The sequence below is a fragment of the Candoia aspera genome, chromosome 3, assembly GCF_035149785.1.
Source record: "Candoia aspera isolate rCanAsp1 chromosome 3, rCanAsp1.hap2, whole genome shotgun sequence".
Taxonomy (NCBI): Eukaryota; Metazoa; Chordata; class Lepidosauria; order Squamata; family Boidae; genus Candoia; species Candoia aspera.
The window spans coordinates 46,345,148-46,373,136 of record NC_086155.1 but is presented as its reverse complement, the minus strand read 5'-3'; the positions used below and the strand labels follow the sequence as shown (position 1 = coordinate 46,373,136).

The window sequence follows — 27,989 nt, the reverse complement described above, 5'->3', positions numbered from 1 at the left end:
AAAGACATTTACTCTGAATATTCTTCCCTTTGTTGATTCTATTTACATAAAAAGCTGTTTTTCAAAGAAAATGGTAAATTTCTCTTTTCATGAAGAACTATTCCAAGAATTTAGCTTCTGTTTTATATAAGAGAATAGTATGAATGAGGAGTGAAACTGACTGGAATGGTTCTTCATGAAATTTTAAAGTATTACCAATTTTCTCTAAATGTATCAAAACAGGGATAACAATAGGGAAACAATAGTTGGAGTGAGTTACCCATTTTCTGTCCTTACTTTTCTAACAAGTCAGAATGTGCTACATTTCGTCCTTTTTTTACTGAGCATTTGAGGGTCTGATGACATTTTATTGTGTTGATGACATGTTTCTTTCCAGTGGCATATTTATTTTCAACCCTTTTGCTATCAAAATGGATATACTACAGCCTCTATTGCATTCCATTTCCTTTTATTTATTTCCAATGTCACCATTTTACAATGTAGAAAGACACAAGTATTCATAAGATGCCATCTTTATCTCATTTCCTATAGGATGGACAGTATAACCAAAGGCCATGCCCCACAGTCACTCATGTAATTGTCTCTTTAAAATCCAGTTACATCATTACACAAATTAAAAATAAGCCTTCTTCAGAAAAGCTTCAGCCCAAAAGTGAAAAAATGACTCCTCCCACAAGTTTGCTTTTTCCTCCAAATGGAACTCAGCATGAATAACTACTTAAAAAAAATCGTTTGAGTTTACATTTTCATATCCTGAGAGACATACCATTTTTTGTGTGTTCCCACTGTAAACAAACAGCTCAGCGAGGGTTAGAACATGGTAGGCATTGAGGCAAGATATCTGCATGTGGTGTGGAAAAACTCTGTCTCTTTTAAAAATAATAATAATAATAAAAATTTAAAAACCCAACAGCAATGATCTATTCTTAAGAGAAAAAGTTTTCATAGTTGGTAATTTCCCCACCCCCACATAATTTTCTATGAAGTTTTACTTCTCAGAGAAAGGGCAACAAAGCCATTTGCCACTGCCAACAGCTTTAAAGGAGTTGTTGAAATAATGTCATAGAAACAAATGCTTTCAGAAATTCCAGCCATTTTGCCTCCCACTTGCCATCTTGGAAGAAAAGCTTGTCATGCATAAAGGCTTTGAAGACTCATTAATATGTTCTTTATTTCAGTTATGTAGCTGGGAAATAAATGACCACTCTTTACCAATTGATGGGTAAAGGGATACTTGGCTAATCCAAAGAATCAGTTCTTTGACGTTGGTGGTTATGAAAGAGAAAATCAATGACTCCTTTGCTTGTGTCAATGAAAAACTCTCTGCTTCTAAGATTTAGCACAGATTATCCCATCCAATCTCTTCAGACTGGCTAGAACACCATACATGTAAGAGACAATTTAGAAAAGCTACAAATGAAAAATAAGACATTGCTTTTAGACACGTGTTAAGGTCGAGACCTTTGTTTTTGCATGGTTGCAATCAAGAACAATACAGTTGCCGTCTGCATTCCCCAGATGAGTCCAGATGTCTGTCCAGGAGAGCATGCTTTTTAGATTACATCTCATAAGAAATCAAGAATGTAAGTTCTATGCTTGTGCAAGTATTATTGCTCTCCTTTGGAAGCAATGTCTCCAAGATGGCTTGTGTTGGAGCACACTAGCTCCTGTCCCAGAGATAAGGATTTAAATCTTCCATTCATACTCAATCCACATATCTCCCACATATCTCCCACATGCTTATGCAAATGTTCCTTTAAAATAAAAAATACCCTTAAGAAAGTCCAATAAGAACTTAATTTATAACATTCATCACTCTGTAAAGTTCCTTCTCCATCTGGACTCAAATTGTTTAAAAAAAATTAAAAAATCTCAAAGGGGAGGGGGAAGCCTTTAATATTTAAACCCTCCCCCTCAGTTAAGTCATTACTCCCTTGACACAAGGTAAATGTATTCAAAGATAAAATCTACAGCAGCCATTTCAAGTCATAGGATTTCCTATTATGACTTAACCCCAACATGTTCACTCTCCACAGGAAATTAACTCTTCATTTGCACAGAAACAATATGTCCATCTTCTTATTTGCAGAAAATTAAATTCTTTGAGATATTATGCCAGGATACAACTCCTGGAACATGCACTAGTTCCCAGGGACTTCCGTGGGCCAAAGTGGTTCCAAAGACACTATGGCTGCCTTCCTGCTTCTCACATGATCCCATGGCTCCTAGAGCCCAATTCAAACCAACCCATCTTCTCCTGCGTCAGATCTAAATCCCGCAGTCTGATTATAACCTCGCCAAGGAGGATGTTCTCCCAAAAGCCCTCTTCACTCAGGACACTCAGATGCAGCTCCCGCTGGTGTAGATCTCCTTTAGGAATCCCATCATAGACAAGCTGGAAGATACCAAAAGTTGCAGATTAGCCTTCTCACATCTAGCTTTGTCCTAGAATACAGGCAGCCCTCGTTTAGCTACTGCCTCGTTTAGCAACGGTTCGCAGTTACAATGGTGATGAAAAAGTAACTTTATGATCAACCCTTGCATTTACAACCTTCACAGGTCTGTAAAGCGAAAGAAAGCTGAAGGAAGAGCATAAGCACAGTTGCATTTCATTCAGCAACCACTTTGTTTAACAACCAAGTTGTCGGTCCCAATTGTGGTCACTAAACAAGGACTACCTGTAATATGAAAAGGTTCGGCAGTCTCATATCTTCAAAGAAGATGTCAGACTCAGTCATTCTGTGGAGTCTTTACTTATGCATAAGTACAGGTAGTCCTCACTTAGCAACTGCTTGTTTAGTGAGTGTTCAAAGTTATGATGATGCTGAAAAAGGAGATTTACAACCAGTCCTCAAAGTTGTGGCTGTCACAGCATCCCCATGGTCACGTGATTGCAATTTGAGTGCTTGGCAACCAGCATGCATTTTCAATGGTCGCGGCGTCCTGCGGTCACATAATTGCCATTTATGACCTTCACAGCCTGCTTCTGACAAGCAAAGTCAATGGGGAAGCTGGCAGGAAGTTGCAAGTTGTGGCCATGTAATGTCGCACTTAATGACCACAGTGATTTGCTTAACGACCGCAGCAGGAACTGACAAACTGATGTTTCATTTTAGGACTATATATCACTTAGTGACAGAGTTGTTGGTCCCAATTGTGGTTGGTAAGTGAGGACTACCTGCATATACATAAGTAACAAGATATACTGTACTTTGATTAGAACACAGCAAAATAGGTAACATCTGACAGAAAGAACCAAGCATATTAAATAAAAAAACAATATATTTTTTAAATAATTGCAACTAATTTAACTATGATAGAGATCCTAACACAATTTTAATAAATAGTATCTAAGAGAGTATAAATAAATAGTATTCAAGAGATTATAATTTAACAAATTCTCTATGCCACAACTCCAAAGAAACCATTATATTTCAAGAAAGCTGATAAAAATTATATATGACCTTAAGGAGTATTAATTCAAAGTATTATGAATTTCTTTAGAGTTTAATGTTTTTATCATAGATTCAGTTCTTAAAAATGTGTTTTTTGCACCAAAATACAATACTAATGAACATCTGCCAATGTTTTTCTTTTTCAGTTATCCTCCTTTTTTTCTGAGTATCTTTTGTGCTTTTAATAGAAGCCTAGCATGAATTAGCAGGTGATACATTCCTCAACACTCTTTATTTGTGTGATAAAGAAGAGCTTAACTTTCTTAATAAGTTTGGTTGCTATTTGTAACATACAGTATTATAAATCAGGATACTAACCAAATTAATCTCATGTTTCACAAACAATAGGCAAAAATACTAAAAGAAGCTGTTGTCATCAGCATCTCCTTTGGTAACTGCTAGCCTCCTTATACAAAAGACTTTTATTTGTATTTTTTTATTTTATTTGTTTCACACTGAAGATGTTGCCTAGTCTGGCAATGAAACATCTGCAAGAAAACAACAAGGCTCAGAGAGCACCAAGGACTCCACAGACTTTTATTTTTTAATTGAAAGCTGGCATGTTGCAAACCACATTCTAACTTCCAACATTATATTAACTTCCACAAATGAGTTTGAACTATATGTCCTAAATGAAAATAGTGGAAGATTATGGTCCAGCATTTTTTTGCAAGAATTCACACGGGCCTCTTGCATACAATGCAGATTAGAATGGCAGAAAACGTCTTGAGAAACCAGGGGGAATGTGGGGAGCAGTTTGCCCAATGGAAAATGCATATTTTGAAAATGACCACAACACAATTATGTCTGAATGGGCAAGCCTCCTTAGCATTTTGTGAGTATGGAAGCCCTTATTCTAGAATACTGGTAGAATATTTATGAGATAGAAGTGTGTTTTCTTGAAGTCACTTTCCTTTGGCCACTTCCTACTGGAGATGTCACTACATCTGCTGAAAAAAAATATGGTTGGAGTAGCTCAATATCTAGACAATCACAATGCCAAAAGAACACAATACCCTGCTTCAAACTAAATCAGACTGGTTCAGCTAGCTCAGCACCATCTCTTAGATTGGCTGTTGGGTTTCAGATAGATCTTTCCCTATGTTTCCTAGGGATGCCAGAACCCTGGATGGATATATGGATATGGATATGGATATGGATATGGATATGGATATGGATATATATATATATATATATAATGAAAGGCATGCATTTTATTACTGAGTTACTCCCCTAATTTATTGCTTCACTCATCCATTTTATAATCCTTCAATTACATGCAAATAGAATAATTTCAATTGGCTGCAAATTCATGGACAAGACAATATTTTGGTGTCCGCAGAATCCTATACAGATCTGGCTACTGCTGACAGATAGGCCTTCTTCTGCATAGCAACTGCATCTCAGTTTTGCACACATTAGAAGAAACAAGTAAAGCCATCAGATTGTATTTCTCTGTAAGAAACTTCATGCCATGATAATTAGAAACTTTGTAGGCTGCAGATGTGTAAGCTGGGAGCTACACTGAAGTATGAGCTTATTTCACACAATTACTGCCAGGAATTACTGCCATGGTCTATATATACTATATGGTCTAGCCTAAGCAAATTGACAGTTGCAGCAAACGTTCTGGAATTGAATCCACTCACTAAATGTTAAATCTACAGAATAAGGTAAGCAGTGAACTCTATTTCAGATTCTGCAATGCTTTCAGAATCTGCCAGCCCACCACTTTATCTGCTCCAACTTTGCCTGTGTTTGGGATTTCTGAATCTATGCCACGCCTACTCCATTAAAACAAGGTGAACAAGCATATACCATTTCATTGTAAGTTGGATTGCAAGTTTTTCGAGCAACTTTGGTTTTCCTCTTGGTGGTTTTCTGAGGATCGGGCAGAAGATAAGTCTTAACATAAGGATCAGGATCACTGCCATCCTGAATAGGCTGCTAAAAGAGAGAAATTAAGTCAGTTAGATTGATTAGTTCTTTGGGCTGTACAAGTGTGCAGAGTTCCAGAAAAATTGGTTAGCAGACACATTTGAGTAGCTACTGTTTAGCACCTACCAGGCCACGGATGTGCATCACCATGATAAACAGCTTGTTGTTCTTATAGGAGATTGACAATTTTACCTCTCCACCCACTTTTCCAATAGGTTGGGACCATACAGCATCTAGGAAAAAAGAACATTCAACAGAATTATATTTCCTTACTGGCAGAGAAAAGAGCAGCTACAAAGAACATAAGTTTTTGTACTTTTTCTGAAAAATAATGCTTTGTCGCTTTGTCATACTTTAGAAATACCCTTTTTAAAAATCTAAAATATAAGGAACAATATAAATACAAAATCAATATAATACAATATCCGCCTATATATTTTGCCCCATTTTAACTGATACATCATTTTTCATTTGAATTACTTGAGTAAATATAAGAAATTTTATGATCTGTCCCACAACAGTTTGTTAAAGCTCTAAAGGGTTCTCTATAGGATTGAACCCCATAAGATCTGCAGTTATTATACCAGATGAGTTCCAAACACAATGAAATTGGTTGTGTACTGCCTTCTGGTGGTCAATATAAGTAAAAACACTTAACAGGATATATAGGGGATCCTTGCTTAACAACCATTCATTCAGCAACTGTTCAAACTTACGACGGGGCTGAATGAGTGGTACTTACGACCGATCCTCATCCTTATGTCAGTTGCAGCATTCCCGTGGTCACATGATCGCAATCCAGGCACTCGGTGCCTGGCTTGCAATTACAAACTTGCAGCATCCCACAGTCACATGATTGCCATTTGTGACCTTCTCTGACAGCTTCCTATAAACAAAGTCAATGGGGAAGCTGGCAGGAAGTCACAAATGGTGACTACATGAGATCGCGCATAGCGACAGTGCAGCATTTGCTTAGCAGCAGCAACTGGAAGTGCTGGAATTTCCATCACAAAGCAGCGCAGTCACGTGACATCATGCTTTATGACCATGTCACTTAGCAATGGAAATTATGGTCCCAATTACCATGGTTAAGTGAGGACTACCTGTATTAAAATAGAGAAATTCTCCCCACCCCTACCTCCAACCCAGAGTGGTGGTGAAAGTCATGTAAAACCTTATAAAATGAGAGCATAACGTAACATCTATACCTCTCTGTCTAAAGCTTATAAAAAGAAGCTAGATTGTATAAACCATTCTAAATATAGACTCTATATATCAGGACTCAATATATCCCTTCCTGCAATATTGCTGAACACCAGAACTGGGATAGCAATCAAAGGTAATGACCTGTATCTAGTTGCCTAAAGTGCAAGGGTCCATGAATGCAATTTCCAGTAGAGGGTTTAAACCCCATATTAAGATCTGTAGCTACATACATCTGATTAGTTCCATATAGAATAAAACTGCTTGTTTACTGCCTCTTGTTGGTCATTATAAGTACAACTCAGGTCAGATCCTGAAAAATATATAACCACCCTGAATAAGTTCATGTTAGGAAGAAATAGCAAATTCTGTCAAATGACTAATACTTTTTTCTTCCTTAAATGGAGCGCATGATGGACTTTATCTCAAGGTAGGTTGCATGGAAGTGTTCTTATTTTATATACTCCACTCAGGATTGTCTATCAGCCAAAATGGAATATTGAAGCAGATAACTCTTACCACTTGCATAATACAGATATTTACTTGCAGGCTTTGGAGCTGGATTGGTGCCTGCAGCAATTTCATCCCTTGGAAGAGGGTGGAAAAATGTGTATACCAGGTCACACTGCAAGAAAATCTCAACATTAGAGACAACACTCTTATTCTGCAAATAGCATGTCACTTATTTTTGATCCAACATTGCCAAGAGTTAGGATTCAGCTAATACCATATTACATGTGGACAGTTCATAGCCTCCATACCACTGTTAGCTGTTCTCATGGAACTTGAGATTTTTGACATTTTTCCTATCACCTATCATATCAACCTGGCAGTGAGGAACAGATTGGCAATTCACTACTGCTAACAGCAGTAAAGATCAACAGTCTTGATGTGGACCACGTGAGTGAGGGTAAGAGATTTCAGCCTTGTCTTTCTCTTCTGCAATGCAAATAATCTAGTTTGCCTAACCAGGTACCTAACAGAACACAGAATATCAAGCATTAGGACAATCTTGATGCCCTCCTAGCGTCCAGCCCTCTTCAGTACTAGCAGTCTAAAGTAATTCCAGGAGTTACACCTTGGCAATAAAGAGAAAAGCTATTTAAAGTTTCAGAGGAATAAACAGGCAAAACCGTTTATACAAGAATCCTTGGGACAAACTGCAGAATACCTCAGGTGGAACTGTTATATTTTATTTTTTTATTTTTCACATTTCTATCACCGCCCATCTCACCCTAAAAGGGGGACTCTGGGCGGTTATATACTGAAGCCTTTGCCTTAGTCTTGCTAGTATGATCTCCTTCCATCCACATTACCTCAGCAACCTCAGGAGCTGCATGAATTAGATGCCAGATGTAGCCATTCAGTTCCTCTTTCCTCCTCTCAGCTGCTGCCTCTCCTCGTGACCGTCCAATTATAAACCTGCTAGGGAAGCTGGAAAATTGGAAGGGGGGGGAGAGACCTTTAAACAGTGATCCCAGCCATCAAGAAAACCTCTGAAGCAGAAGGGTTCCCAGATATTCTTGCTCCTTAAAGGCCCTGCACGTGGAAGGGAATTGTCCATATTAATAAGGTGAGAGAGCCAAATTCTGATTTCTCTCTATACATTCAGCCAGCAGGAGTAAAAAGGTTCAGAAAATGGTGCTTCCCATAAAAAAAAGGCTATGAAGAGAAGGGTACCAAGTTAGCATTGCTTGTAACACTGCCATATGTTAGTAAGAAGGAACTGCCCGACAAACAGTACAGCAATATGCAAGAATCAAACACTTCTTGGCCTGACAAAAAGGCAGGGCAGTCAATGCATGCTTGCAGTTCAGATGCAGCCACCCAGCCACATTTTATATATCCCCAGAACTTGATGGCATTGCTTAACTTATTTTTGACACAGGCTTAAAATAGGTATATATGGTGAGATGCATAAACACATCTACTTTATCTATTTCCTGAAACTAAAAAAATCTTTTCAGCTCTTCCCAGACCATGACTTCTGTGGACCCCAGAAGATGGGATAATGATGATAATATGCACTCCCTGAAAATGACTGCTCCACCATAAACATACAGATGAAGATCCAGATTACCCTCTTTATTACTCCATTCCCAGATTTTGATTCCTACCAAAATATGGTAGTTCAGAATTTATCATACAGATTATTCAAACAGGTAAACCAAACCACATGATCGAGGAGACAAAAGTGCACTTGTTCTTTTGTGTTTCATCATTCTGTGGTCCAAAAGCTCTCAAATATAAACAAAATTTGTCTCTCAAGTTTTCCTATTTAAAAAATGGAATTTCATTTAGGAAAGCATGTACCTGTAAATAGGTACATACCAGTTTCCCTGGTTGATTCCAGAAGCGTGCTGAGTACAGCATCAAGGAAAAATGAAGGTTGTAAGTGAAATGGGGACTAACCTTGGGAGGTGTGAAGATGGGAAGATGAGGCGCAGCTTGTTGTGCAGCTCCTGAAACTCTTCAAATGTGCGCTGAATGAATGTGACCTCAGAAGGGTGCTCTCGTTTCACTTTCAAAATGTATATCTATAAGGCAAGGATGGAAGTTCATAAGGTTCAACTGCAGATTCCAACACACTTCTGTCTATGGTATAAACTATCCCTTGTTTAAGCCTCACTTCTAGAACAGTTGCCCTAGCATTGTTTCCATTGTAGTGCCCCCTATGAAAATGGCCATAAAAAGGACTCACATATCCCTTGCTGGGATTGAAGACCTTTTCGTGTCGGCAGAGAAAAATGTCAAGGATACGGCTAGACGTCTTGATTGTGTGCACACGGGGTGCAAATGAGAGCGTTGGCCGGGAGTCTGAGGCTGTGAACTTCATCTGGGCCAGGTTGTGAATGAAGAAGTTGAGCTTTGTGGCTACACTGCCCAGGCTGGACTCTATCAATCTGCGTCAAAGGATGAAACATCTAAGTTGTATAGTGACATGAAGCTGACCTGCTAACCCATGATTTTGATAAAGATCCCAAAACACTGTTGGTGAAAGAGATTTTGGGACACAGATGTTTGGGGTCTTCCCTTTTTGTCTTCCTAACTATTAGAGTTAAGACTAATATCCCGTCACCTGGTAAAATAGGTAGTAGCATCTGCCTCAGAGTCTTGTGGTCTAAGTGCATCATAGACGTATTTTAGGTCCTCAAGGTCAGAGAGTTCAGGAATCCCACAGGAAAGCATCTGGGTGCCAAAGAGGTCATAAATTAGCGTCAGGAAATGAAGAGGTGCAGATACTGAAAATATGAGCTATGGGCAATCCTGGTTTTACAAATGGAACTTCACTCTGATTTCCTGATATCTCTAGCTTTCCTTTAATAATAATAATAATAAAAATAATGCAAGTTCTTAGTCTTTGTGGTCACAGGGATAAAAGAGGGATCTCTGGGCAGGGCAACAGTTGGAGATGAGATTATGCACCTTCTGTCTTGAACTTTGCTCAGTGGCTTGAATGGAGAGTATATTTGCATTATTTTAACTTTTAAAAAGTACACCACCAGAATCCAAAACATGATGGGTTTTGATGCTTATGATATCAGCTGAAATTACACAAGCCAGAAAGAGATTCATGGTGTACTTCAGAGACTCCCATGTTTTATTTGTTATAAGGTGCAGTGCATGCAATGCAGACTGTGCATGAACAGTTGCCATATTTTAATCCAGAGGCTAGTGACTGTCTTGTTCAAAGCTCTTTGGCACCAATATTATAAAATACTATATATCCTATTGGCTATAGCAATCAGTCAAAATTATTATCTTCTTGTCTATAAAGAGATGGTTTTTTTTACAAAGCTAAATTCTTAGCTTATCTCTTCCTGAGAAGAATTTATTCAGTGTATTAAATGTGATCTTGGAGAGCTACAGCAGTTGTAGATGTACTACAGCTTCCCCTCCCTGGTTTAACTAAGAAACTGGTTAGGTAAAGGTAAAGGTTTCCCTTGACGTAAAGTCCAGTCGAATCCGACTCTAGGGGGCGGTGCTCATCTCCGTTTCTAAGCCTTGGAGCCGGCGTTGTCATAGACACTTCCGGGTCATGTGGCCAGCATGACGACTCGGAACGCCGTTACCTTCCCGCCGAAGCGGTACCTATTGATCTACTCACATTTGTATGTTTTCGAACTGCTTGGTGTGCAGGAGCTGGGACGAGCAACGGGAGCTCACCCCGCCACGCGGTTTCGAACCGCCGACCTTCCGATCGGCAGCTCAGCGGTTTAACCCGCAGCGCCACCGCGTCCCTAAGAAACTGGTTACATATGGAATATTTCTCATAGAAGAATTACAGGTTTCAAAGTTAAGGTTACAGTTCTTTCACCAAGTCAAATTAAACAAACAAACAAGTCAAGTCTGATTCTCACCATTTTCTCTATGCAAAACCCCAAAGCTCACCCTGAATGATCAACTAGAAATGAAGGGTTCAGCAAGAATGATGATGTGCTGACTGGACAGATGCAATGTTACTGAAGAGCATGAGTAATAGGGAGGGGGAATATGTCCTCTCACCAGTCCCAAAAGATTGAGGAAGAGATGAGTATGCTTGCGGATCAGGTTGTAAGCTTGGCAGCAGAGATCCACAAAATCATGGAAGCGACTGGAAGGTTTATCACCACCGTTGATAACATAAGCCATGTCTGATGTGAAGACAAATGGAGCCCGGTCCCTACAGAGAAGATACATCAATATATCTCAAGGCGGCTAATTGTAGTTATTTCAAGGATTACTACTCTTTCATTCCTAATTGCACCCATTCTTCATCAATTACATTAATAAAATAACTCATCGCTCTTTCTATACCTAAACAAGATTTTTATCACCATTGGAAATATTTAGAAAACAGAATACTGGAGTTTAATTTTTCTTTTTTTCTATTATGTAAAACCAACTTAAATGTTAATAATGAAATTGCATAACATAACATGAATAGTATTTACTTGTTTTGTTTCTCTACTCCATAAAATACATGCCCAATTTGGCTGTTAGATTCCAGCTAATCCATGAATAAAATGACATTTAAAAGGGCCAAGAATAATTTTTCCAAGCAGATGTGTTTTAAGGTTGTTCAAACATCCTGTTGGCCTCTCCATCTGAACGACAGATTGTTGGATTTTAGCAAGGTAACAGCAGATTTAGCCAGTTACGGATATTTTTTTTTAGGTATGTCTGGCAAATCCTTTTTACAGTTAAAGATTAGCATTTTCTGGAAGTATCCTTTGTTCATGCTTAGAGAAAAAGGCATTAATGAAATGGACACTGAACTCTATTATGCATGTATTTGCAGCCCCTGTACTATGATCTTTTATTGTATGCTTTTCTTTGTTAATAATTGTTTTCACATACAAGGATATGATAGTATTCTCCCTCTCTTTCAGTACCATATAATATCTGTTCTTAATTTTTTTTCTTTCTCATCTAATAGCAAAAAAAAGGGGGGCGATTAAGGCAGTATTTTTGCCCAAATTGAAACAAATTTCTTTTTGGTGGAAAATTGAATGCAGATTTTTCCTGTTGTATTTCACTCAGTTGTGATAATATTTGGTTATGCAAGTCTAAAATGAGGTGGAAATGCTTTGGCCTTGTCCTGACTCCCAGGAAACACTCTGAGACAGGGAACTGGTCTCTAATGTTTTATTGATAATACACAACAGTAATCCTAACAAACTGAACAAACGTGGGAAAACCCAGCCATATAAACCCCGCAGGTTAAGGCGGTCCCAATCTGTGCCTCTTGGAATGGCTCACCAATTCCTCAGTGCTACGCATGCGCTTAACAGTCTGGAAAGGAGCCCCCTGCTCACCATCCTTACTCATGACAGACCTGGTGGATATTATCACATGATGCTTACATCTCAAAAACAAAGTGAAATATCAGGAAATGTTCACACTTGATAGGGAAAGACAGCCTGCAGTTGAAAGGAGTGGGCCCATTCCATTTTGCTGAAGGCACCAGAGAAGGCTTTGCATTATTAAAACTCAGGTAAAACACTCCAAAGTCATTAACATTGTTAATATGTTTTCTACTACAGATTAAGGTTACTATGGTTGAATTTAATTGTCCTCAGTTTAAGTGTTAATGGTTGCATTGCCTAAGGGAGGAACTTGCCTGAACTTGTTTTAGTTTCAGTTTCCCTTCTGTGTAGGCTTGCAGAGAATATGCAGCTGAGAGAAATCTCTCTTCTCAGCAAACAGCCTTTAAATATGTTTGTTTTCTGTAAATAAAGTTATTTTTATAGAATGCCTGGTGTGTGACTTTTCTGATGTCTTCTGGGCCAAAGCCTTCCTAGTAATCTGCCAACAAACATGAGCTTTCTAACATGAGCTTTCACAAGCATTCTCATTCCCTGGTGAATTCTCTTAATGTTTCTTATCCTCTGGTTAATGCTAGTAAAATTGCAGGTCTTGCCTAAGGGCAACAGCCATGGAAATAGGAAGTAGCTACAAAAGAAGACCCATGTAGATTTCAATCTTCCTTTTTAAGTCCAAAGGGGTCTTAAATATGCTTAATAAGTTCTAGTGTTCATGATTTCAACAGAACTGGCACTACAGGAGGCTCCTGTCCTAACAGCCAGGAACCACGCTGAGACAAGGAATAGGTCTCTAGTGTTTTATTACTGCTACATAACAGAGAATCCTAACAAACTGAAGAAGCGTGGGAAAAACCCAGACATATAAACCCCAAAGACTAAGGCGGGCCCGATCTGTGTCTCTTTGAATGGCCACCTAATTCCTCAGTACTACGCATGCGCTTTACAGCCTGGATGGGAGCCCCCTGCTCGCCATCCTCACCCATGACAGCTCCTGTTTGCAATCAGTCACTCACACAAGTTCTGTTCAGCATAAAGATAGAATGCACACATGTTCACATGCACACACAGAGCCTAAATGGGAAAAGCAGGGCTTTGGAAGGGCAGAGGAACCACTAATTCACTCTTCTCCGCAGCACTATTTTGTTAGTCTCCATGTGAAACAGACCATATTTTCCATTAAATGCAGGTAGTCCTCACTTACTGACCACAATCGGGACCAGCGACTCCATCACTAAGCAGCCCAGTCATTAAGTGAAACATCATGTGACCGTGTCGACTTATGACATCAGTTCCACCTGCAGCTGTTAAGTGAATCACTGTGGCTGTTAAGCATGATGTCATGTGACTGTGACTTGCAACTTCCTTCCAGCTTCCCCTTTGATTTTGCTTGTTGGAAGCCAGCTGTGAAGGTCACAAATGGCAATCATGTGACCGCAGGATGCTGCAACCGTCGTAAATGTGCACCAGTTGCCAAGCGCCCAAATTGCAATCACACGACTGCAGGGACGCTGCGACGGCTGCAATGTCGAGGACTGGTCATAAGTCTCCTTTTTCAGCACTGACATAACTTCAAACAGTTGCTGAACCAGTGGTTGGTAAGCGAGGACTACCTGTACTATTGCTGGAAGACATATTGTGGTCTAAATTCAGTAAGGGCTTCATGCAAACAATTTCTCCTCATAAAATCATCAGCTACATATCAGCTCCACAAAACTATTTCATAATTAGGCAATGAAACAGTCTGGGAATTCTTAATTCGAACTTAATAAGCTGAAATCTTGATGATGTGACAGTATTTTTCTCCAGAATTTCCACTGAGTTTATACTTCAATAATTCCTGCTTCACCTAGTTTTATGATAGTTCAATAGAATATTGTTTTTCCCCCAACGGTTTTGCTTCTGTTGAGAATTTTCCATTTGCTGGATATTTAGGTTGCATTGTAAAATATATTAAAATGCAGAAAGGAAAAGCAACCAATTATTTAATTATGCACTTAATTAAAACATAAAATACTAAATTATTTCCTGTGTACCACTACTTCTGCTAAGCCGATTCTAGAATATCAGCTTAGGGTGCACACTGAAAATACTTAGTTTTGTTATTTAGTTTTAATTTCTACGGAAACATTAGCATAATCTTATAATGGGTTTATATTGGTTTTATGTTATGTAGATTATTTTCACATTAATTTTAGCTTCACTTCTGTTGCCATTTAATGGAGAGACAGCCAAGTGCCAACTACTGTTGTCTTCCCTCCAAGTGACATGGTATTTCAGGTATTGCACTACAAATGAATCCCACTTTTCTGGAAATGTTTAAAAACATGCATGGTAGGAGCTCTTCGCTGATTTAAATGAGAGCTGCATTTCTATATCAAACAGCACTTTTCCCAAATGTAACTATGGTGATTTCCATGTTAATGTCATGGTGATCTTATGTTGTCTGCTGCCATCCCAAGGAATCAGATTTGCCAAATTGATTATTTGCTTGTGAGAACCTCCTTACAGTTTTTGAACTTTTCCTTAATTTTTGGTTCCAGATCAGAGAGATTGCATAACTCATGAATTCCAAAGTACTCTCAGTATATCCTTACTTTATTGTATAGAATGTATAAAATAAATATATGCTTAGACAATAAAGAATAGAATGTTCTAGGAATGTATTCATGTGCAGTGCTCTTGCCAGTTCCAGGAACCTCTCCAGTTGCAAAGCATTTCTTATGTGCCCATTTTTGTTCCTCATCTTTTGTCAGTTTCACAACAAAGCTGAAATGGACATTCAGTTTCACATGCAGTTGTCTCTGCACTTGCCATCCTTTTATCTATTATCTTTTATTGATTTTATTGTAATTTCTTTGTCTGATTGTTGTGAACCCCCCAGAGTTGTTGAGAGTTGGGTGGCATACAAGTTTAAATCATAATCATAATAGGACTCGATAGGTGAATAAAAATGCCAAAACCAATCTAAACATCTGGTTGATTGTATGACCAACAATAATAATTTTTAGAACTGTCTGTTGTCAGCCACTCAGAGTCACTACGTGAGATGGGCAGCTGCATATAGTAAGTAAGTAGGTGGGTAGGTAGGTAGGTAGGTAGATAGATAGATAGATAGCCAGTCATACAATCCCTTTGACAGCTGATCCAGCCAAGATGTCTTTTGGGTATGTATACGCATTCTCAGAAAATCTTATGAGGATTTCAAATCAGCCAGTCTTTGAGCAGCTGTTTCAGGAGAAGTTCCCTCACCTTTTGATGTTGCCAAACATCTGGGCATGACCCAGAAACCTTCCAAAGTCAATATGGAACATGTGCCCAGTTGTTTTGAGCATGATGTTGTCATTATGCCGGTCACAGATTCCCAGAACATAAGTGGCTACACAGCAGCCAGCACAGGAGTAAATGAAGTTCTCCACTGCCTGAAAGATGAAGATGTATGTTAGAATAGCTATGAAAGGAATCAGTGGGAAAGCTAGGTAAGGCATTGTGCGGAGAAAGTTTTAAAGATTTCTAAAAAGTGTGAGGAACAATGTGGGGAGGGGGGTTATCAGGTGTGTGTGGGTGAAGCGGACAAAAATACATGATGTGCCGCTTTCTGGAGTAAATTGAGCCCGCTTAGCTGCACCTGACATTTTCATTTACAAATCTTTCTGCAAGTAAACTTAACATACGAATACATATGCAAAGATCACATGTGTGGCTAAGTGTTACAGCCAGACATTTTAAAAATGTAATTTGTAAAGGAAAACAGTTATTCTTAATATTGTTCCTCATTTTCAGAGACTTAAAATACCATTATAATAAATAATGGTATTTTAAGTCTCTGAAAATGAGGAGCAATATTATCTTCAGCAAAGGATCGTTACCTTGTTGTGGTGCTGGAGCTTGAGCACCTCAATGATGCCATGAGCTAAACCGTGAAGGGCCACCCAAGACGGGAAGGTCATGACAGAGAGGTCAGACTAAATGCAATCCCTGGGGAAGGTAATGGCAACCCACCCCAGTATTCTTGCCGTGAAAACTAAATGGATCAGTACAACCAGAGATATGTCGGTATACCATCGGAAGATGAGACCCCCAGGTCGGAAGATGGTCAAAATGCTACTGGGGAGGAACAGAGGATGAGTTCAACTAGCCCCAGACGTGATGACGCAGCTAGCTCAAAGCCGAAAGGACGGCTAGCGGCTGATGGTGCCGGTAGTGAACGGTGAATCCAATGTTCTAAGGATCAACACACCATTGGAACCTGGAATGTAAGATCTATGAGCCAGGGCATATTGGATGTGGTTATTGGTGAGATGTCAAGATTAAAGATAGACATTTTGGGCGTCAGTGAACTGAAATGGACTAGAATGGGCCACTTCACATCAAATGACCACCAGATCTACTACTGTGGACAAGAGGACCACAGAAGAAATGGAGTAGCCTTCATAATTAATAGTAAAGTGGCTAAAGCAGTGCTTGATCTCAATTCGAATTCAGGGCAAGCCATCTAACATTACAGTGATCCAAATATACGCCCCAACCACAGATGCTGAAGAAGCTGAAGTAGAGCAGTTCTATGAGGATCTGCAGCACCTACTGGACAACACACCTAAAAGAGACGTTATTTTCATCACAGGAGACTGGAATGCTAAGGTGGGCGGTCAAATGACACCTGGAATTACAGGTAAGCATGGCCTGGGAGAACAAAACGAAGCAGGACATAGGCTGATAGAAATCTGCCAAGACAACTCACTCTGCATAACAAACACTCTCTTCCAACAACCTAAGAGATGGCTTTATACATGGACTTCACCAGATGGACAACACCGAAATCAGATTGACTACATCCTTTGCAGCCAAAGGTGGCGGACATCTATACAGTCGGTAAAAACAAGACCTGGAGCTGACTGTAGTTCCGATCACGAACTTCTTCTTGCACAATTTAGGATCAGACTAAAGAGATTAGGGAAAACCCACAGATCAGCTAGATATGAGCTCACTAATATTCCTAAGGAATATGCAGTGGAGGTGAAGAATAGATTTAAGGGACTGGACTTAGTAGATAGGGTCCCAGAAGAACTATGGACAGAAGTTTGCAACATTGTTCAGGAGGCGGTAACAAAATACATCCCAAAGAAAGAGAAAATCAAGAAGGCAAAATGGCTGTCTGCTGAGACACTAGAAGTAGCCCAAGAAAGAAGGAAAGCAAAAGGCAACAGTGATAGGGGGAGATATGCCCAATTAAATGCAAAATTCCAGAGGTTAGCCAGAAGAGATAAGGAATTATTTTTAAACAAGCAATGCGCGGAAGTGGAAGAAGACAATAGAACAGGAAAGACAAGAGACCTCTTCCAGAAAATTAGAAACATCGGAGGTAAATTCCAGGCAAAAATGGGTATGATCAAAAACAAAGATGGCAAGGACCTAACAGAAGAAGAGATCAAGGAAAGGTGGCAAGAATATACAGAAGACCTGTATAGGAAGGATAACAATATTGGGGATAGCTTTGATGGTGTGGTCAGTGAGCTAGAGCCAGACATCCTGAAGAGTGAGGTTGAATGGGCCTTAAGCATTGCTAATAACAAGGCAGCAGGAGACGACGGCATCCCAGCTGAACTGTTCAAAATCTTGCAAGATGATGCTGTCAAGGTAATGCATGCTATATGCCAGCAAATTTGGAAAACACAAGAATGGCCATCAGACTGGAAAAAATCAACTTATATCCCCATACCAAAAAAGGGAAACACTAAAGAATGTTCAAACTACCGAACAATGGCACTTATTTCACATGCCAGTAAGGTAATGCTCAAGATCCTGCAAGGTAGACTTCAGCAATTCATGGAGCAAGAATTGCCAGGTGTACAAGCTGCGTTTAGAAAAGGCAGAGGAACTAGGGACCAAATTGCCAATATCCGCTGGATAATGGAAAAAGCCAGGGAGTTTCAGAAAAACATCTATTTCTGTTTTATTGACTATTCTAAAGCCTTTGACTGTGTGGACCATAACAAATTGTGGCAAGTTCTTAGTGGTATGGGGATACCAAGTCATCTTGTCTGCCTCCTGAAGAATCTGTATAACGACCAAGTAGCAACAGTAAGAACAGACAACGGAACAACGGACTGGTTTCAGATTGGGAAAGGCGTACGGCAGGGCTGTATACTCTCACCCTACCCATTCAACTTGTACGCAGAACACATCATGCGACATGCTGGGCTTGAGGAATCCAAGGCTGGAGTTAAAATCGCTGGAAGAAACATTAACAATCTCAGATATGCAGATGATACCACTTCGATGGCTGAAAGTGAAGAGGAACTGAGGAGCCTTATGATGAAGGTGAAAGAAGAAAGCACAAAAGCTGGCTTGCAGCTAAACCTCAAAAAACCCAAGATTATGGCAACCAGCTTGATTGATAACTGGCAAATAGAGGGAGAAAATGTAGAAGCAGTGAAAGACTTTGTATTTCTAGGTGCAAAGATTACTGCAGCTGCTGACTGCAGTCAGGAAATCAGAAGACGTTTAATCCTTGGGAGAAGAGCAATGATAAATCTTGATAAAATAGTTAAGAGCAGAGACCTCACACTGACGACAAAGGTCTGCATAGTTAAAGCAATGGTGTTCCCTGTAGTAACATATGGTTGCGAGAGCTGGACCACAAGGAAGGCTGAGGGAAGGAAGATCAATGCTTTTGAACTGTGGTGTTGGAGGAAAATTCTGAGAGTGCCTTGGACTGCAAGAAGATCAAACCAGTCCATCCTCCAGGAAATAAAGCCTGACTGCTCACTTGAGGGAATGATATTAAAGGCAAAACTGGAATACTTTGGCCACATAATGAGAAGACAGGACACCCTGGAGAAGATGCTGATGCTAGGGAGAGTGGAAGGCAAAAGGAAGAGGGGCCAACCAAGGGCAAGATGGATGGATGATATCCTAGAGGTGACGGTCTCGTCCCTGGGGGAGCTGGGGTTGTTGACGACCGACAGGAAGCTCTGGAGCAGGCTGGTCCATGAAGTCACGAAGAGTTGGAAGCGACTAAACGAATAAACAACAAACATAATAAATAAAATAAAACCAGCTTCTCCTTGATCCAATACTGTACTAAGGAAAAAAAATGGATCTGCAAGTAAAGCCAAATGCACATAAACAAATCCAAATTACAGTGCCTCTGCTTTGTAATTACTACAATTATGAAGTGCAGACAGAACATATTGATACAATTCCTGCACACAATTCGGTGGTTTTGACTCTCAGGCAAAGGATTTTACTGTTTCTCTTGTCGCTTTTCTTTACCTTTTCGTATTGATCCTCCTTGGGGTTGTGCTTCTGTAGCCAGTCTGCAAGGGGACGATCCTTGAAGGAGCCTGTCACACCATGCTCCACTTGAATTTTTCGCAGAGTTTCTGCATTAGGGATCATTTCCACCATCCCTGTAATGCACAATTGATAGTAATAAGGTTGGTTATTAGGAGAGGAAAGATATTCTTACTGCCATTCAGTCACCTGGGCTGCTCAGCCCAACAGTATCTAGGCTGATATTCTTATGAAATGGAAGGAATGCACAACCATCTTAGCCCTCAGGGCCATATGTAGTACTTGACTGGGGGACAGACTCACATATAAACACATCTTCCAGACAGTTTTTAGTAGATCATTCAGAGGAAGGGAACCCCTGCTACCCAACTAGGTAGCAGGAAATTGTAATTGAAGCAGTCACTGGAAGGAGGGCAACAGTTCTCCTCTCTCTCAGCTCTGCTGTCCAAGACTATTAGTTTCCCACTGCCATTAGCATCAGGAAACTAGCATCTTGAAACAGACTGCTGGAAGGAAAGGGGAAGCCACAAAAGTTCCCTTCATAGCTGTGCTATAATGGGAAGAGATAACTGCTTTCAGATAACTGCCCATCTACCAAAGAGCAGGTAGGCAAGCAGTTGTATTTGATTTCTATTCCACCTTTCCTTCAAGAGTTCAAGGCAACATACACAGAGCTCTCTTCTCCTATCTGTCCCCACAACAATAACCCTCTGAAGTCGGTTGGGCTGAAGAACAGCGAATGGCCCAGAGTCACCTAGTGAGCTTCTACTGGGCTGCACAGGAGGCCATCAAAGGTAGCACATGGCCTGGAGGTTATCAAGCGTTGAAGTGTGACCATCTTCTCATGCAGGAAGCAGAACCTCAGTTTAGAAGCTCAGAAAAATGACAACCCCTTTTGGCTAAGAAAGCAGCTGTTGATTCAGATTCAAGGTCCAGGCTGAATTACTTAATCTGTCATGAGTAAGGATGGCGAGCAGGGGGCTCCCATCCAGACTGTAAAGCGCATGCGTAGCACTGAGGAATTAGGTAGCCATTCCAAGAGACACAGATCGGGCCCGCCTTAACCTTTGGGGTTTATATGTCTGGGTTTTTCCCACGCTTCTTCAGTTTGTTAGGATTTTCCTGTTATGTAGCAGCAATAAAACACTAGAGACCTGTTCCTTGACTCAGCGTGGTTCCTGGCTGTTAGGACATCATCATCATAATCCCTCATGCTGCTAAACAGTATAATTGCTGATACTTCTAATCTGCCTAATAACTGTAGTTCTCTAGGCAGATGATAAATACATTCAAAATATTAAACATTTCTAAAAACATTTTAAAACTTGAAACAAATAAAACAGTGAAAATAGTAATAGGAAATAGATAAGGAAATAAGACTGGAAAGATGAACCTTTTTTTATATACTGTATATAGCAGGCACAGATTGATTTTGAGTACAAAACTATAGAAATGCCTTAGGGAGGAAGGATGGATATACTGGGGAATTAATAATCCACCCACAGACTAATTCAGCAAGGCAGTTTCTGTATTCTCAATCTTTGCCCAAAGTGATACCATAATAAAACTCTGTTGTGATCTTGAAGTCACTATTCCATATGGTCCCCGCAAAATCCTATCAGCCTGAAAATAAAAGAGCTGAGAAAGTTACCTAACACTGAAAAATGTTTCATATTTGGATCCAGGCTTACCCCGACCACGGCCCGTGGAAAAACAACGGAATATGACCATGCGCATGTTCAAACCTTCTTGCACCCAGATCTTGTTCATTATGCGAATCATCTGCAGGGTTAGCATGTCTTGGCGAAGATCATCTCCACACTGGGGAAAAAAGCACAATGTGAGGCAGACTATTTCCAGGCTTTTTAATAACTGATCTTCAGGAGAACACTACTAGACATCTTTCCTCATTTAAAAACATGCAATGCAACCTAAATCACCTACTCACTTTTAAAAAAGGTATCAGCCCCAACTTACCCCAGAATCACTATCACTTCTCTAAGAGCTGCTCTACAACTAGGGGAGGAAGAAGGCTGAAAAGAGCATCACATGGACAAGATTTGGAAATAAGTTTTCCAGAATGATAAAAATCAAGAGGAGAGAGAATTTACTGCTGGAGCCCATTGCATGAGAACTGTCTGTCTGATCACTCAGACAGTTGTATTATATTCTGAGTTTATGGAAATAGCTTGCAGATAATAGGAGACATTCACTATATATTTATATATAGTTATATATATTTCAGACTTTGCTCTTGCTTTTTTGGTGACCAATAGAAAGTCCCAAACAAATTCTAGCAGAATTTCTTTATTAATATGCCCATGTGACATGCATGCGGAATCTCGTATTAGATTTGTCCTGCAAGACTTGCCAATTTGTAGTCAATTCTCCCCAGCCACCTTACCCTTTCCAAGCAAGCTGCCCATGGTACACTCTGCTTTTCCTTAAGTAGTCCAATGTCCCTTCCTTGATGTACAACCCACAAGAAAAATGATTTCAATTTCCATGATGATTAACCATCCCTACACAGGTAACCCGTCCTCCTGCAATTAGGCTTCCAAACAGTGCGCTTTTGACTTCAGTTAGAAGCTTTTTTCCCAAATTTACTGTAATTGATGCAAGATAGTGGCAGAGATATGAGAAAGTCTGGATATATGCATGATTATAAACATGTGCACAGATACATGATCCTTGTGAATATACCAATGTGTATGGGTAGCCTTGCTCACTTTCCATCACAGGAATGCAGCCCGGCAAAGTAAGCAGTAGGGAATGTGGTCCCTGGGCTAAGAAACATTGCTGATCCATGCCGTATGGATTCTAGCTTATAGCAAAGTCTAGATCTAGTTTTTACTATAACAGTTGGAATTAGAAAACAACTTAATTCCGCATTGTATCTGCTATTCAGTCTCCAGGACCAGCCATAATCAAATTCTCAAGCACCCTGTAGTAGAGACAAAATTTTCCCTACCTTTCGATCAGAGTGAGGATTATACCCTAACAATTATCTTCCTTAAAAAACCAAACTTCTCCAGTCTAGTGCTTACCTTAAAAATAACACGGATATTTTCCCCAAGAGGGTCAACATTCTGGAAGGAGAGTTTCAGAGGGACAGCATTGGAATTGAAATAGGAACAATCCTGCAAGCAAGGAGAAATGGGGACCAAAGGTGGGAGGCGATCAGAATAACTAGTGTCACAATGAAGCCCCCTAGCAATATCAGAGATCCATGATCCCTAGCACTGGCAGAAGAATTATTATGCAATGCAGATTGAGGATCAGGTCAAAGGTATTGTGTTATTTCCCATGGATATTACTATGGCCAAAATAAAACAAAGCCACCAGAGATAATAAGGTAGGTTAAGTGATAGAAGCCAATTATTTTCATACTAAAAAGATAAGATGTTGCATAGCAAATTATTATGTACAGGTAGTCCTCAACTTACAATGATTTGTTCAGCGACTGTTTGAAGTTACGACAGCCCTGAACAAAGGAACTTGAAACCAGTCCTCGCACTTATGACAGTTACAGTGTCCCTACAGTCACGTGATCAAATTTCAGGCACCTGGCAACTGGCATGTATTTACAAGTGTTGCGGCGTCCCCGGGTCACATGATTGCCATTTGCGAACTTCACAGCTGGCTTCCGACAAGCAAAGTCAATGGAGAAAGCCAGATTCGCTTAACAACCACATCACTCACTTAACAACCATGCTTAAAGACCATGGCAAAAAAGGTCATAAAATCAGGCATGACTCATTTAACAACTGCCTCGCTTAGTGATGGAAGTTCTGGACCCAACCGTGGCCATAATTTGAGGACTATCTGTAGTCTGTTATGTGACAGAAAGGAAGTAGCTATATCTAAAGACTGGTTATAGAAATGGTACTCCTGAGCTTTGGTAGTTTTAGTACTTAAAACACAGGGAATCCCAGTGAGTGACTCCTAAACTACTGAAAGAAAAACTAATCCCATTTTCTACAGCATACAAATAAAATCATTTCAACCAGTCAACAACATACTCTGGGCACAATTCCCTTCACCAGCAGGCTGGGGCTAAGTGGTAGCCGACAAGAGCCATTGACATTGAAAAACTGCTTGACATCCTCTAGTCCCTCACGAAGGATGGCCTAAAGGAAAAACAAAACAAAACAAAACAAAACAAAACAAAACATAGTAAGCTCTTACCTGCAGCTTATTCCAAGTCCCTTTCCAGAATCTTTGCAATACAGGTCATTTTTAACCACTAAACAGTATTTTTCCATAAAGTGTCTGCTCTTGTCATTAGGTTTAGGGGGCATTGTTAGTAAGATGATGTGAAACTTGGCTGAAAAGCCATAACATCATGAACAGTTCTGAATTATTTAATAGACAGCAGTAGCTAACAAGAGCCATTGACACTGAAAAACTGCTTGACATCCTCCAGTCCCTCACGAAGGATAGACAACTTTGAAAAAAAGATCTTAAAACAGTTTATTTGTTGTCTTATTAGTTGTAATTTTATGTACCTACAAAAGGAAAATACAGACCAGATCATGTTATTCTTGGCAAGTGGTTTCATGTATTCACAGCTTTGAACTGGGGTTTTTTTGTATATTTTACACATGTCCCAAATGGTGAACTGGCTCTTGTACATGAGGAAAGTAAGGTTTTTTCACAGCCTTGTTATCCACAGTTGTTCAACTGGAATGGAACCATTGTGAATAACGAGGCCCTTTTGTATATTTGTTTCAAATATACATTTTTAAATTTAAGTTTGTATTTAAATAATATGATATAACAACTAAGATAATAGCAGAAGTTAAAACTTTAATGTATCCCAATGTATTTAGTTTAAAAGTGTCCCAAAATAGCAGCAAATTAAAATTTGTATTTAAGTATTCAACTAAGTTTGGTAGATCTGCCCAGCACTTTCTGCCTCCAGAAGGTAAGTTTCTAAAGTACTTGCATTTCTTTGGAATGTAGTTAAGACAGTGGAAAGAAATTAGGATTGATGTTTCCATGTGGCAGTTAACTAAGCCAAAGGCACACTGCACTAGATACCTACAGACATACAGTAGGTAAGGACATTAAGATGTATCTTTGAACACAGAAGGAACATTATACTATATAAATCTAGATCAGCCACCTCTCTTACGTCATTTATTGTATACTGCCTTATGGAAGAAGTTGAAATATTTAACCTATCATAACTTCTTATGAGGAAAGATATATTCTTTAGATAATGATTTCCTTTTCCTTCCATCATCATTTATACTACCTGATAAAGAAGTAGTCTTTCACCATTGCATATTAAGCCTATACTTCTTATTCTACTCTGCTCTTTTCTCCAGTCACCATAAACTCATATACCTGTCGTGATGATGGAGCAGCCTCACGGACCTGCTGAGCCAGCTTAGCCAAGGTGTTAACAAGCCAGCATTGACGGTCAAACTCCTCTCGCAGGCCCTTTCCACAACAACATAACAGAGCTGCCAGCAGGTACTGATAACGAATGCTGAACTGAGAATCCTTCAAACCATCTTTCAGAAGCCTAGGAATACAGAGACTTTGTCAGTGGAAATAGCAAGGTTTGTGTGGAAGGGACCCATACCTCAAATTATCTACATTAGTAGAAGTGACTAGGCAAAAACTCTCCCTCTCTTCTCCTATGCAGACTAAGTAAACATCTTCCCTTTCAATGGATTATTCTAAAGTCAAATTTTATTTGCTACAAGAAAAAAAAAGTGAAAAGGGGAAATCAAAGGGCTTTCCAAATGTTTGCATAATAAAATATAAAAATGGATAATGAGGAAGATCCAAAGAATCATTCAAAGCATTAAGTATTTTGTATTCAGGAACTGCTTAGGTATTTTTTCAAATGCTTCTCACGATGCCAAGGAAGGAAGAAGGAAGATTTTTAGTGACCTGTCAGATTCCATAAAGGCAAAATTCAAAGTGAACAACAATTCCAGTAGAAGAGAATATTTGTAGCTCAGGGTTGAATTGTGGAGTTCTTCATGCTCTCTGGGGTTGTTATTTTTTTAGTATATAATTTTTTAAGGATTTTGATTACAACAGTAAAAACTAATACAAACTAAATTTAAAGAAAAAAGAATAGTAAGAAATAAAAAGTGCAAGAAAAAAGAGAAAGAACGAAAAGAAAGAATATGATAAAGAATAGAAATATATAAAGAAGTGACTTCCAACCTTCATTACAACAAGTATAGACAAATTTAGTAACTGTTCAATCACTATAAGGTTACAAACAGATATCTCTTCATCCCATATCCCATTCCTTATCTATAAGCAAATCCATAAAACATTAACTTTTCAATCCTGGTGTCAGCAAAAAGTCTATAAAAGGTTGCCAGAACTTTCACAAATAAATGTCTTATTTTAACCTTGATCAAATAACCAACTTTATATTTCTTCCTTTTATTTCTAACAGTCTTAATATTTAGTTTATTCAAATATTGTTGTAGGATTTTATTGCTCTTCAATTCTTCTTTATCCCATCGCACAGACTTCTTCAAGGGTTTAACAAGCCTCTTTTGTAGATTCAATAAGAAAACATTTTCCAGGCCATTCTCTTCATTTGTCATTTGTATTTCCACTTTAATTTTTAAACGTCACCCATTTTCTTTTGTATATCCAGTGAAGTTTCCTTTTGCAAATTATTCTCTTGGTCTGTTACTTGTAGTTCCACTTTTGGTACTTCCCTGCCTTGTCAGATAAAATTTGCTCCACATCTGTCATTCCTTCATTAACATCTTTTGGACATAATCTATCCATAGAATCAGACATAATTACTGACACTGTTGATATTGTAGCTACTTATTTCTGGCTCCATTCTTCAAAGACCTCCTTTAATATTTCCAATGTTATGATGTTTTGTGTCATTTTGTAAGTTCCAGTTAATCAACACCAAAAGGTGGCTTGTATTTTTTTCCTTCTACTTAGAATCTTTAGTCCCCTCTAGTGTCCAGTTTCTAAAATCATAAAGTTGCTTATCTTTGTAATGAATCAAGATAGCCAAAATAACTGTTTCCCACAAAAAAGCTATTCATTTTTTATAATTAATTCCAGAATCTTATTGTAAAAGTCAATATTCCAAATTTAACTAGACCCTTAATTTGTTTGTAAGTTTCTTAGATCAAAGTCCTATTTAGCTTTTTGCTGTTTACTTCAAATTCTTTAAGTTCTTAAGCTTGTAATTAAGTTTTCTTTTGTTGTTCAGAGTTGAAGATAAACGACTTTTCAAACTTGTCATTCTGAAGGTCTCTAATAGCTTTAGAATGGTTAATAGGCAATTTCCAAAAGTGATTAGAAAGTGAGATTTGCGAATTTAGTGTCCTTTAAAAGGCTCCACCATGGTTGCAAGCAAGATGGCTAATCCCATCATCTCCTAATGCTCAAACCTGCGAAGGACTGCTGTGCTGCAGTCTCCTCACTAGCAGCAGCCATCCTCTCCTTATCCGGAAAGGTTCTTTGGTCTTTGCCGTGGTTGTCGGCTCCGCTTCTGCGAAGACATCTTCAGTTTGCCATGCCTCCCCCGGAAGTCCTGGTGCGCTCTGAGCTTGGATGTTTGGTTGCAGATGTTTCATTATCCAACTAGATAACATCATCAGTTGGAGTGAGTGTGGGATTTGCTGCCTGTTTACATGCAGTAGCTTGCTCTGCTAGTTTTGATAGTTTAGGGGTGTAGAAACTATACCCCTACCAAAATTAGCAGGGCAAGCTACTGCATACCCCACACTCACTGACACTGATGATGTTGCATAGTTGGGTAATGAAACGTCTGCAAGCAAACAACCAAGCTAAGAGACCATCAAGAACTCCACAAAACAGGAATTATATGAAATAGCCCCATGTATTATCTATATGGGGAAAAAATCTTACCAGAGAACTATTTTATCCTAAGCTTGATTATTAGTGGGCATTATGGGATTAAAAATGTAATCTGGAACATCTTCTGGCCTCTGCCAGCAAAGTTGAAACCAGAGTCTCCTACATTCCTACCAGAAGTTATACTCTTACATCTTATTCTTTGCATATACCCGCATTGTGCCCATCAGTGTTACCAGAAAAAATAGTGGGTGATCCTCAGATCACAGATGGCTCGCTTCATAAGAAACCGCACCAAGGGACTGTCCAAGTAGCATTCATATTTGAGGGCCTAGAAGAAGAAAACAAAGTTATTTCCCAGAAGAAAGAACAAGATATGGAGAAGCTGTTGTTTTCTTTAAAAAAAAGTGATCAGAAGATACAAGCTATAAAACCTGCAGTGAGCTACAGAAGCAGGGAAAGAGAA

The 27,989-nt window shown here is 39.2% G+C and overlaps 1 protein-coding gene across 2 annotated transcripts in view; it reads right to left on the bottom strand.

The window, feature by feature from the left end:
• Window positions 1–431: 431 nt before the first annotated feature.
• Window positions 432–27,989, bottom strand: part of PIK3C2B (phosphatidylinositol-4-phosphate 3-kinase catalytic subunit type 2 beta) — a 112,801-nt gene continuing 85,243 nt past the window's right edge. The window contains exons 18-33 of one of the 2 annotated variants that reach the window (XM_063297537.1): window positions 27,760–27,854; window positions 25,049–25,229; window positions 23,719–23,826; window positions 22,744–22,836; window positions 21,388–21,517; window positions 19,676–19,812; window positions 15,653–15,822; window positions 11,103–11,259; window positions 9,676–9,785; window positions 9,298–9,499; window positions 9,009–9,133; window positions 7,913–8,030; window positions 7,116–7,221; window positions 5,520–5,626; window positions 5,274–5,402; window positions 432–2,395 (exon numbers count right to left, since the gene is read on the bottom strand). In XM_063297537.1, the coding sequence (XP_063153607.1) occupies window positions 2,207–2,395; window positions 5,274–5,402; window positions 5,520–5,626; window positions 7,116–7,221; window positions 7,913–8,030; window positions 9,009–9,133; window positions 9,298–9,499; window positions 9,676–9,785; window positions 11,103–11,259; window positions 15,653–15,822; window positions 19,676–19,812; window positions 21,388–21,517; window positions 22,744–22,836; window positions 23,719–23,826; window positions 25,049–25,229; window positions 27,760–27,854 (2,157 nt within the window). In that variant the 3' untranslated portion in view covers window positions 432–2,206. The remainder of the gene's footprint in view (window positions 2,396–5,273; window positions 5,403–5,519; window positions 5,627–7,115; window positions 7,222–7,912; window positions 8,031–9,008; window positions 9,134–9,297; window positions 9,500–9,675; window positions 9,786–11,102; window positions 11,260–15,652; window positions 15,823–19,675; window positions 19,813–21,387; window positions 21,518–22,743; window positions 22,837–23,718; window positions 23,827–25,048; window positions 25,230–27,759; window positions 27,855–27,989) is intronic. The other variant, XM_063297538.1, reaches the window with a different exon arrangement.